At 42.3% G+C, this 12,956-nt stretch overlaps 1 protein-coding gene across 1 annotated transcript in view; it reads left to right on the top strand.

The window, feature by feature from the left end:
• Positions 1-12,956, top strand: part of vps13d (vacuolar protein sorting 13 homolog D) — a 280,943-nt gene that overhangs the window by 17,652 nt on the left and 250,335 nt on the right. The window contains exons 6-8 of the mRNA XM_078558176.1: positions 2,674-2,778; positions 5,788-5,958; positions 9,382-9,482. Of these exons, the coding sequence (XP_078414302.1) occupies positions 2,674-2,778; positions 5,788-5,958; positions 9,382-9,482 (377 nt within the window). The remainder of the gene's footprint in view (positions 1-2,673; positions 2,779-5,787; positions 5,959-9,381; positions 9,483-12,956) is intronic.

Below are 12,956 nucleotides of genomic sequence, written 5' to 3'. Positions count from 1 at the left end.
TCTCTGTCCTAAAAGGGCAACCCCTAATTTTAAAACAGTGCCCCCCGAGTTCTTGACTCAATCACAAGAGGAAACATCCTTTCAAAGTCCACCTTGTCAAGGCCGTTCAAGATCTTGAATATGTCAATCAAATCACCCCTCTCTCTTCTAAACTCCAGTGGAAACAAGCCCAGTCTGTCCAACCTTTCCTCATAAGACAACCCACTCATTCCAGGTATCAATCCAGTAAACCTCCTTTGAACCACCTCCAATGTATTTACATCCTTCCTTAAATAAGGAGATCAAAACTGCACACAATATTCAAGATGTGTTCTCACCAATGCTCTGTACAACTGAAGTATAACATCCTTACTTTTATGTTCAATCCCTTTTGTAATAAAGGATACCATTTAGAAAATACTCTGTTCTGGTCTTTTTAGGCCCAAAGTGGGTGACCTTGCACTTGGATGCATTGAAATCCATTTGCCACAGTTTTGCCCATTTGCTTAATCTTTTAATATACCTTTATAATTTTGTGCTTCCATCCACACCACTTACAATGTCATCAATGCTTGTGCCATCAGCAAACTTGGATATGTGGTTTTCTATCCCACAGTTATCAATAAATATGATGAAGAGTTAAGCCCAACACAAATTCTTGAATGTTTTTTCGGTCCATTGTGGAGTTTTACTTGGAGCTGGTGTACTTGGTCACCGCCTTTGTCCCTTCTGACACGGCGTGCTTGGCCAGTTCCCTGGACAGCAACAGGTGCACGGCGGTCTGGATCTCCCGGGAGCTGATGGTGCTGCGCATGTTGTAATGGGCCAGGCGGGAAGCCTTACCCGCAATGCACTCGAAAACATCGTTCACGAACGAGTTCATGATGCTCATGGCCTTGGAGGAGATGCTGATGTCGGGGTGAACCTGCTTCATCACTTCGTAGATGTAGATGGAGTAACTTTCTCTCGGACCTTTTCCTCTTCTTGCCGCCCTTCGTAGGCAACTTTTTCTGCGCTTTTTTGGCACCCTTCTTGGAAGCCTGCCCTTTCTTCTCATCAACCATGATCACAGTGAGCTTCATGCTTGGGGACACCACTAGTCAATCCTGACAATTAGAGTACTTGGTGTCAGCTGTGGCTCAGTTCATAGCACCCTCGCCTTTGAGTCAGAGGGCTGTGGGTTCATGTCCCACTCCCGGAAACCAAGAACTGTGATTGTACTCAAAAGAGTTGCAATCTGTGACTGTTGATAACTCGAAAGAGTATCCATACTCTGACTGCTGCTGATTAGCCAATTTCCTAATTGGTCAATAGTTTGCTTTCAATTCCATGTGCCTCAATTTTAATCTCTTATGAGGGACTTTGTTAGATCTGGAACTTCTTAAAGAACATCCATAGACTGTCTCCTGTCTTTCTTTAGTCACCTCTTCAAAAAATTCAGTCAGGTTTGCCAGGCATGACTTACCTTTTTCAAATCCATGCTGGTTCTTTCTGATCAGCTGAAAAACAGAGAACACCTGGCCTGCTCTCCAAGGGAAGTTTTTTTTTATGGTAGGAAAAGCAGATTGGAAAAGTAAATTTATAAAGATCCAATAAATTACTTGAGCACTTATGAACTGTGGTTTTGCTCTCTGTTGGATTTGCACTGCATCTACGCTTGAGCTCAGAGTGATTAGCAGGATTCCTGTTAAAGTTGGGCCTGACTCCTAATATAAAGTGTCACTCTCAAAGTAGTTTTGTGTGTGCATTAAAATGGAAATGATGATATGAATGCATCCATAGTAGCACCATAAAGCTTACAACAGGGCTTCCCAAGATGAGATTCTTGGGTCGCGAGCTCTGCAGCAGCAATGGCTGCCATGGCACTCCAACTGAACGTTAACAGCTGTGAGGCCCCTTTAAATCCTCACTTTTTTTAATGGTGGGCATTACCTAAATGGTTGTGCTTACGACCTGATTCCTGCTGCAAGAAACCCACTGAAAAGTTAAGTTTTTAAAAATATTTAAAAAGATTAAACCTTCCCCCACACCCTGCTCATGGGTCCCGTCCCCCCCCCAAACCTCCTGCTGGCCCCATCACACCCCCACCACCCAAGTTCTCTCAGGTCACCTCCTCCCCCACCCCCTTCCTCTCATAGGCCTCTCTCTGAGGGGTTACGACAATTTAATAGCCTCGAAATGGGGTTCCAGTGGAGAAAGCGTTTGGGAAACATTGGTTTACAGATTAAGTACTGGAGTCAAATTTATTGCAGATGCAAGCGGTGCTGCACTTGATGATGTCCTATTGTAGAATATGTAATAATGGAACACACCAAAAATCCCTACCCTCAAAAATTTGAGCTATCTATATGTTATTGGTGGGTAATGAGTCTCGTTTCACTACCTGTGATATTAAAGGACTACCATATCATAATTTGCTTGCTTTTGCAGTTATTCAAAGCGTTGTAATCAGTACATGTCAGAGTATGCATGCTCAAAAATCCCCACAAAAGTAAGATCGTGCATTTGTGCAAGCACACAGTGTTTTTGGCACTTTGCAAAAAGTTAATGAGGATTTCTATGTAATGTAAGAGAGCACTGGAAAGGGATAGTCAATAGCAGTTAATTTAACAGGAATTTTTTATATATAACTGAAATGATTTCTTGCAACATTAACACTGCTGCTTTACTTAATCATTTGTTTTTACCTCTCAGGTTGAGAAGTCAATAAGGAAGAAGAGACTACAGCTTGAGGATTTCAGTATTTACTGGGATGTGGACTGTGAGTTACTGGGGGACATTCCTCCTGCTGAACTCCAGGTTTGAAGTTTATTTACTTAAAGTTTAGTAAATCAGACTCTGAACTGCACACTGTGACACCTTATTTAAAGAGTGAACCTTCAGCAGAGGCAGATTATTAACTTGCCTATGGAGATCAGAGGCCCTAGGCAAATATGTTTCATTTAAGAGTAGTATATCATGACTTGATTTGTTTTATTAATGCAGGGTGTAAACATTCTACAGTCCTGTTTCTTCATCACAAGTTGGTGTTTTAATAAATCTGAGCTGGGGGGAGGTGAGTGCCAAGGAGGCTCAACTCTCAATCCGGCTCTCACCATCCATGCCATTTTAAAATTCAGCTTTCAAGGCTTGCCAGCCTTTAAAATTCTGTTGGTTCAGTCCTGTTCATTTTTATTAGTTTATTTTAAAACAAAAAAATGTTGATTGAAAGGGACAAGAAAGAGAACTGGTTTCAAGGAATTGTTAAGGCTGACAGTGTGGATAGGCTGAATTATGAATGAAATTTGCCCTGATCTCAGCATATGTAATTTTAATTTTGTGATTATTAATTTAGTTTTTACACTGTTTGGCTTGGCCTCTATTCTCAAACAAACAAATAATTGAGGGAAAAAACATTGGAATAGATATTTTTGAAACAATAATTTAGTTTTCTTTATAAAAGGTGCTGCTGGTAAAACTCCCTCTTTGACTAAATATAGTCACAAAACCACTAAAAGCTACAGTTTAGAAGAAGGCCATTGTGTTAGCAACAGTTCTTTGCTGGAGCAATCTTGCAGCCATATACTGTTATCCTGCCTAGTGTGATGTTACATCTAGTAAAGGCTGTGCTAGTTATTTGGCTGCATCATCTGTCACTGAATTAATCATCAGGGACGGTTTGGCTGGCTGTGCAGGAGAACACCTTTCACAATTAGCTGTGCATTGGACCTATGCACATTAGGGTATATGAACGAAGTACTCAGTAACGGAGCTAAGACCTCACTATATTTTAATGAAATATATATATATATATATATATATCATCAAGGCTACTTCCTAAAACTTTGAAAACTGGACAAAGACTTTAAAATGACTGAAGCCATGTCAGTTTTCTGGCAGTTTCAGAGAAGCTGACATCTCGTTATCTCTGAAGAGATGTTTAAGTTCCAGTTAACTGCAGAAACCAAATTAAAGGGAATTATATAAAGATCATCTACATTTCCTATGCCAGGCCTGGCCAATGGAGACTACTAGCCTGCTAGGACAAAGGATGATGCAAGCTCCTTTCAGATTCTTAATGGTTGAAACATTAACAATCTCAAGAATACAGACAAGGGAATATACATCCTCTGTCAAGGCAAAGTGGAGCGGTTGGAGTCACATGATTTCTCCCCCCCCCCCCCCCCCCCCCAAAAGCCGGGAGAACCAGTTACACTGTTTTGCTGTACTGCCAATCAGCCTGCCAACTTGCATCTAGCAAGCAGCAGCTCATGACAAGGGCTTAGTCCAGGTGAGTGCCTGGCCCCCACCTACACTGTTTCTACAGGCCTTCTGAACTTCAGTACCACAGCCTGCAAGATTAATTCATCTCTATATGCCTACCCCATCGCGGAAGTCAACTCTATTGGAAAAGTGAATTGTACAGCATCAGTCTTCAGCCTGTTGACCCCTGTGAAGGAATACATCCTTGGATTTTGATTCTGGACTCTGGACTCACATGAAACAATAATTCTTTATTCTGTAGCCTTTACCCTGTGAATCTTTCTTTAACCCCCTCTTTTATTGTATGAGTGAAAAAGGAGGCTACGTTGCGACCTTCCTCGTGTTTGAGTGTGTGCGAATAAACTACCTCTTTGAGTCTACCCTATCTCAGATCACAGCAAAATTGAGGGGCTGGGAAGTACGTCACCGCTTATAAAGTGGGGAATCATAAAAAATCAAAGCACCTTTCTATTTACGGACAGGTGATGAGAGGAGAAAGCCAGACTGTTTAAATTAAATTCCTCCTGTCCATAACATATTCCAATGCTAGACTAAGGCATTATAGTTGTAACATTTGTAACAGCTTTAAAGGGGTAGATAAACATGAAGTGTGTATTATAATAGGCTTGTAACTTCGTAAGTTCACGACATTAGTATTGGTACGTATGTGTCTGTTTTATTCCAGTTTCCTTTCCTCTTCCAAAGATACTGACCCATATTGTTTAGAAGCTATTCACTCTCCATTACCACACCCAAGTGGTCGCTTTTGGTCACTGTGTCTAAGCAGTTGGTGCCAACGGGCTATTTTGGCTGCGGTTCACATCCCAAATAGAGTAGTTCTAAACTCATCCAATTTTGATACAGGTACTTTTTAACAGGGCTAGAAGTATGATTTATTAAATACTGAGCAACTTTAATCTCCTTAAAAATGAAGTGAAGTCCAAGGTAAGTATTCTTTTATTTAAAGTACACTCTTATTTTCTGGGAGAAAATATTAATGACTGTGGAATTATGTTTGAAGTTTATTTCAAAAACAGAAATGTTGTGACTTGGGTGGAGTTCCTTGATTAAGGCCCCCCTTTCTGCCATGCCATTGGGGTGTTGATATTGATGTGAATGCTAACATGTTTCAATGTCCTTCACGGGAAATAACTTTATCACTCCAAGCCAGAACTGCTTCAAATGCAGATTTCATTACTGGTAGTATAGTTTCTGGGATCTAATGGCTTTCAGGCCAGTTTTTAATTGTCCTTGTCCCCTCAAAATGAATCTACATCGGAATGGTTCTTGTTTGATGGCTCCCTCATTGCCTTTCTTGGTGACTGCCAAGGGATTCCATGTAGGTAAGAAAATTGGGGAGAGACATTCTTAGAATTTGACTGGACTAATATTTTCTTCTGTAAAAATAGATGAGTGATTTGACTGATAAGTTGCCACAGAGACTTTTCTTCCTCCATTAAGTAAAAACATAACTTTAATAAGAATTCCTGTGACTTAGGGCTGAGTGATTTATTGGAATAAAAGAACTAATACACTTACACCTCATACATCACTTTGACTTTCCAGGAAGCAATGGATTGTTTCCTGGAAAACAGAAACCACAAGTACATACTGGAACCAGTCTGTGCCTCCGCACTGTTAAAGAGGAATGGAAGCAAAGAACCCTTGCGCTCCCGGAACACTCCACGCATTGAGTGCAATGTCAAGCTGAAGACAATTCCGTTAAAACTATCACAGGTGAATCACAAACTTCAGAGACTAGGGGGGCATTTAAAGTTGTACGACATTGGCTAAAATATTCATGGGCAAGATGATCTGTTCACCTTCTGTGCTTTGTTACAGTTATTCACAGCTGGAAAGATGGGACAATGTGGTCCTTAAAACTTTGTCAAAGACACAGTGTAACAAACCGGAGCATCTTTGACACACAGTCTTTGGTTGAAGTTATGGTTGAAGGATCAAAGTTGAAAGAGTAGGAGAAAAGACCAGGTAGCTCAAGAAGTAACAATTAAGTGATGCCAAACATAGCTTTTAAAAAGACAGTAGATTGAAGGCAAAAGGGAGTCAGGGGGAGACAGAGTTCCTGAGTTCCACGTTGAAGACTCTGGGAAGGTACGTATATAAAATTGTGAGATGTGATGCAGATGCAGTGAGGAGGATGCATGTTGGATGGCATGTTTGCAACTCGGGAGGACCAGATAATGAAAATTAAGAGCAAAGTGGGATTAATACTGTTAGATGGAGACTAAAAAGCATTTAGCATAACGCATCCTCCCTCATGAGCGAGAAAGCATAAATGTATGCCGGCCCGTTCATCCTGGTAAGATAGAGCAGATTTGTACTGGCAGAGCTATGTTTTGTTGGTTAACTAATTTTGTTTGCAGGGTACTAGATGGTTTGCACATATAGGGAGTTGACAGCATGAAGGCTTGCCTGTCCATTCTGCCTGGGACATAACTCTGGGTTGAAAGTGCATTCGGGCCTGCGAGGGTATTTAAAACTCAAGTGGTTGCTAATTTTCTTTTCATTACTGTAAATAGTTGTCTTAAATCCCTCTCCCCTGCCTCTTCCACCTTCATCTACAACAAGTCCACTGTATTTGCTGCTCCCACTGCAGCCTCCTCTACATTGGGTTACTAAATACAGACTGGGTGACTGCTTTGCAGAACGCCTTCACTCAGTCCGCAAGCGTGACCCAGATCCTCCTGTCACTTGCCATTTCAACGCCATCTTGCTCTCATGCCCACATGTCTGTCCTTGGCCCCCTGCAATGTTCCAGTGAAGCCCAATGCAAACTGAAGGAACAGCACCTTATCTTCCAATTTAAGCACTTTACAGCTTTCCGGACTTAACATTGAGTTCAACAACTTCAGACCATGAACCCTATCCTCCATCTTTACCCCTTTTTTAATTCATTTTTTAAATTTAAATTTTATTTATTTATTCATTTTTATTATTTATTTATATTTTTAAATTTTTTTAAATGTATTTTCTCCAGCCCCCTTCCCCTACAGGGCCATTTATCACTTGTTTCTATGTTGTGCTTTCACAGACCGCTGATCCTTTTATTAACACATTCTGCTATCTTACCTTTATGCCACTATCAGCACCTTCTTTAGTCTTTGACACTGCTATTAACACACTCTTGTCTTGTGTCCATGCCATTTTTGTCAATCTCTCCCGAGCTCCCACCTATTCCTGACCTTCTATTTTGCTAAACAGTATAAAATCCATCGCATTTCTACATCTCTTTAGCTCTGGAGAAGAGTCACACAGACTCAAAATGCTAACTGTTTCTCTCTGCACAGATGCTGCCAGACCAATTTTGAGTTTTTCCAGCATTTTCTGTTTTTATTTCAGATTTCCAGCATCTGCGGTATTTTGCTTTTAACTTAAGTCCGATAATCTATGGACTTCTTTGTCACTAAGATTGAGATCATCCGCTCAGCTGCCCACCAGGCCAAAGTTCCTGTAAGGACCCCTCATTGCATAACCCTGAACTTGCATATTTCTTTAGTTTCTCTCCTATCTCTCTTCATGCCCTCTTCAAGCTCACCTTGTCCACGAGATCCGTGTCTTCTACTCTATTTCCAATAAACTGTTGACTACCCAAACTCCATTCATGGCCTTCATGCCAGCTGATGTTGTTAATGGTTCTCTCCCCTCATACAATCTCCCCTTCAAATCTACCTTTATCACCCTTTCACCTGAAGATCAATCTTTGATCCCACCCTGCCCTCTGTCCTTGTAAACTACTGCCCCTTTCCTGTCCAAGGTCCTAGACTTTTTGCCACCTCCCTAGACTGTGCCCACCTTTCCCCGAATGCCATGTTTTAAATGCCTCCAATCAGGCTCCCAACTCTGCTGCAATACCAAAATGCCTCTTATCAAAGCCACAAATGACATCCTATGTGACTGACGAAGGTAAACAACCCCTCTTCATCTTTCTTGACCTGTCTGCAACCTTTGACAAGGTTGACCAAACAATCCTCCTCCAATGCCTCTCCTCCCTCTTCCAGCTGGGTGGAACTGCACCCACCTGGTTCCCATTCTTAACTATCTAGTGGGAGACAGAATCATCTGCAATGGCTTCTTTTTTCACTCCTGCACCGTTACCTCTGGCTCCCCTGACCACCCACCCCCCCAACCAGGGATATTTCTTTCGCTCCCTCCTATTTGTCATCCATATGCTGACCCTCGGCGACTTCATCTGAAAACAGTAAGCTTTCTGCTTTGCATATACACTGATGACACCCAGCTCTACTCAACGCCACCTCTCTTGACGTCTCCACTGGCTCTAAATTGTCAGAATGCTTGTCTGACATCCAGTACTGGAAGAGCAGAAATTTCTTCCAATGTAACAGCACCATCACTAAGTCCACCGACCTCTACTTGCCTAAATTTGCTCGATTCTGCACCTGCCTCAGCTCATTTGTTAAAACTCTCAGCCATGCCTTTGTTATCTTGACTCCTCTAATGCGCTCCTCACCAACTTTCTCAACTTCCATAAACTTAAACTCATCCAGAACTTTGCTGCCCTGTAACTTAACTCGCATCAGGTCCCATTCATCTTCATCTCTGTGCTTGCTGACCTACACTGGCTCTCAGTTAAGCAATGCCTCAGTTTTAAAATTCTCATTCTTGTTTGCAAATCCTTTCAAGGCCTCGCCCCTCCCTATCTCTGTAACATCTGCCAGCCCTATAACTCTTCAAGATATATGTGCTGCTCTAGTTCAGACGTCTTGCGCATCCCCAATTTTAATCACTCCACCATTGGCAGTTGTGCCATCAGTTACCAAGGCCCTAAACTCCGGAATTCTTTTCACTTCTCTACCTCTCTTTTCTCTTTTAAGAGGCTCATCAAAACCTACATTTTTGACCAAACTTTCGGTCACCTGCCCTAATATCTCGGTGTCAAATTTTGTGTAACAACAGTCATGTGGAGGACTTTGGGATGTTAAAGATGCTGCATAAAAACAAGTTTTATATTCTAAACCCTGGCCATGGTGATAATCTACATTTCATGTTTTTTTTTTAAATTGAGGGATGTAGATTGTGAATGGTGTTCCGTTGCCTGTCTTTGCAAACATTCCTTTTGCCTCTTTGTATGTGGATTTTTAGCTGATTACTTATTTTAGTACCCTTCTCTTTTGTTCCCAGGTACAGTACCAGCAATTGATGACATTCCTGAAAGAAATGGAAAGGAAAGAGCGACAGCTGCAATTAAGAAAATGGAGACCAAAAGTTCCCATTAAATCAAAGTAAATCTCCCTTCTGATTACTATTTCTTTTGACTTCTGTAAGTAAAGTGAATTGACTTATTTCACTGCTTCCACCACTCCACTCCTTATGTGTGATCTTGTTCATCTGGGGAGGAAATATGTTGATCTTCTCACCTAGGATGGCATCAGTGGTGATCTATGCATTAATGCTTGACAGCACGAGCAAGACTAGTTGGATGCTGCCTCCTTGTTAAAGAAAATTAATGCAAAACAAAACATGAGCTGTTCAATTAAATGTATTCTCCACTTGCAAGCAACACTGTAGGAAATGTACTTGCCTTTTGTAACACCCAAGTGTTTTCAAGGTTGTAATTTACTGTGGAGGTCTGTGTGATTTCAATAGATAGTTGAGCCTTTTTTCTTGTGGCTTATAGAATTCTGTTGTGCCTTGTTACAATTGTTACAATATGCTTCGACATACTGCAATTATTTTGTTCTCAAAACAGCAGTAATGATGTTGAAAACCTATTTAAATACCCCTTTCATTAACATGTAAATTACACCACTTTCAAATCTTTGGCTATCACACAAATGTATAATGAAATTTTAAAAAGTGCTCTGGATTGTGTGATAAATATAACAATGAGGTGGCAGCGCTCACAGCTTTTAAAGTGTAAAGAGCACAGCAACTTCTGACGACTGCACACATGTAATTAAACATGGCAGTCAGGAGGTTGTTGTTCAAGTTGCCCCCCTCCCCCACTCCTGCTCCAGACACTTCCCTATTTTTTTTTTATTCATTCACGGAATGTGGGCTTTGTTGGCTGGGCCAGCGTTTATTGCCCATCCCTAGTTCCCCTTGAGAAGGTGGTGGTGAGCTGCCTCCTTGAACCGCTGCAATCCATGTGGTGTAGGTACACCCACAGTGCTGTAAGGAAGGGAGTTCCAGGATTTTGACCTAGTGACAGTGAAGGAACGGTGATGTATTTCCAAGTCAGGATGGTGAGTGACTTGGAGGGGAACTTCCAGGTGGTGGTGTTCCCATCTATCTGCTGCCCTTGTCCTTCTAGATGGTAGTGGTCGTGGGTTTGGAAGGTGCAGTCTAAGGAGCGAGCCTTGGTGAGTTCCTGCAGTGCATCTTGTAGATGGTACACACTGCTGTTACTATGCGTCGGTGGTGGAGGGAGTGCATGTTTGTGGATGTGGTGCCAATCAAGCGGGCTGCTTTGTCCTGGATGGTGTCAAGCTTCTTGAGTGTTGTGGGAGCTGCACTCATCCAGGCAAGTGGGGAGTATTCCATCACACTCCTGACTTGTGTCTTGTGGACAGGCTTTGGGGAGTCAGGAGGTGAGTTACTCATCGCACGATTCCTAGCCTCTGACCTGCTCTTGTAGCCACACTATTTATGTGGCTAGTTCAGTTCAGTTTCTGGTCAATGGTCACCCCCAGGATGTTGATAGTGGGGGATTTTGTGATGGTAATGCCATTGAACATCATGGGGCGATGGTTGGATTCTCTCTTGTTGGAGATGATCACTGCCTGACACTTGTGTGGTGTGAATGTTACTTGCCACTTGTCAGGCCAAGCCTGTATATTGTCCAGGTCTTGCTGCATTTGGACATGGACTGCTTCCGTATCTGAGGAGTCACGAATGGTGCTGAACATTGTGCAATCATCAGCGAACATCCCCACTTCTGACCTTATGATGGAAGAAAGGTCATTGATGAATCAGCTGAAGATGGTTGGGCCGAGGACATTACCCTGAGGAACTCCTGCAGTGATGTGCTGGAGCTGAGATGACTGACCTCCAACAACCACAACCACCGTCCTTTGTGGTAGGTATGACTCCAACCAGTGGAGAGTTTTCCCCCCATTCCCATTAACTCCAGTTTTGCTAAGGCTCCTTGATGCCGCACTCTGTCAAAAGCTGCCTCGATGTCAAGAGTAGTCACTCTTACCTCACCTCGTGAGTTCAGCTCTTTTGTCCATGTTTGAACGAAGGCTGTAATGAGTTCAGGAGCTGAGTGGCTTTGGTGGAATCCAAACTGGGCTTCAGTGAGCAGGATAACTGCTAAACAAGTACCACTTGATCCCCCCCCCCCCCCAATTACTTTACTGATGATGGAGAGTGGACTGATGGGGCAGTAATTGGCCGGGTTGGATTTGCCCTGCTTTTGGTGTACAGAACATAGTTGGGCAATTTCCCACACAGCCGGGTAGATGCCAGTCTTGTAGCTGCACTGGAACAGCCTGGCTAAGGGCACGGCAAGCCCTGGAGCACAAGTTTTCAGTACTATTGCCAGAATATTCCAGTAGTTTGCCAAGAGACTCAACATTGAAACATGTGACTGGGTGTGAATTTGCTGTACTTATGCAATAGATAACTAGTAAAATTGCCAGAAAAGGTTAGGGCTTGCCCATTTCAGCATTAGTAATGTTTTAGCTGCACGGTAAGTCTTAATCACTGCCAAACAACCTCTCTGCCACTGAAAATTAACTTTTACAGGTGGAGATTTTGAAATGTTTTCTTATTCATTACTTTTTTTTTCCTGTCTTTCTTTCTTCTCTCTCTTCAGTCCATCTTTCTTGCCCCCTCTTTATTTCAGTTTCTATACATGACTAAGCATTGGATAAACTATTTTAGCTGATACTTCCTAGTTTAGACCCCGTGCCTTAGTAAGGATTCTCCTGGCTAGCTATGGAGATACACAGTTGCCTGATCTGTTCACACATATTCCAGGTCCCCTGTAGATTGCAGAAAAATAGCTCATTGAAAGTCTGTGGGCAAGTGTAGTGTAATGAACTGACGGCACCATTCATTTGCCGCAAACCACAAAATCTGGGTCATTAGGCTCCTTCATTGTAAAAATGCAAATTACAAACATTATTGTATCTTACAAGTCTTCTACGATAGCTCAGTGAATAAAAGCACATTGCTGCAGTACTGAGCCATATACCCAATGGTACAAGTTTCAGTAGCTAGTCTGTGCTGAGTTAATTGACCTCAGCTGTGACAGCAGTCTAAGTATTTAAAATTGGCCTTTGTTGCCTTAGACTACCAAGAACTGTGATTGTACTCGAAAGAGTTGCAATCTGTGACAGTTGATAACTCGAAAGAGTTTCCAGTGGGGGTGAATCACTCAGGGTTTGTGTTCCTGACAGGTATCTATCGATTACTGCAGTGTGTGGATGCCAGGATTGGGCTTGGCTTTGATGCTCCCAAAGTCAAATAGCCCTCTGACACCTAATCTAGATGCGTACATAAAAAGTACTCATACTGGACAGCCAATGGTGCCCATGGGACTGTACTCCAGTATGAGTTTTGCATCTTGGGGGGAAAAAAAGAAAAATAGTGAACACTAATTGGAAGATTGCAAGTGGTAAGTAGTCACTTATGGAAATTCTTCTACATTCCAGTTTTTATTAATTGAATCCCATTTTGGCAGCTGTTTCCGGCACGATAGCCTTGAGTGATGTAAGACATGAAGTACACTTGGCGTGTCTGATGCCAGC

Source organism: Cetorhinus maximus, chromosome 15 (assembly GCF_964194155.1).
Source record: "Cetorhinus maximus chromosome 15, sCetMax3.hap1.1, whole genome shotgun sequence".
NCBI lineage: Eukaryota > Metazoa > Chordata > Chondrichthyes > Lamniformes > Cetorhinidae > Cetorhinus > Cetorhinus maximus.
This window is presented reverse-complemented; position numbering and strand designations above follow the sequence as displayed.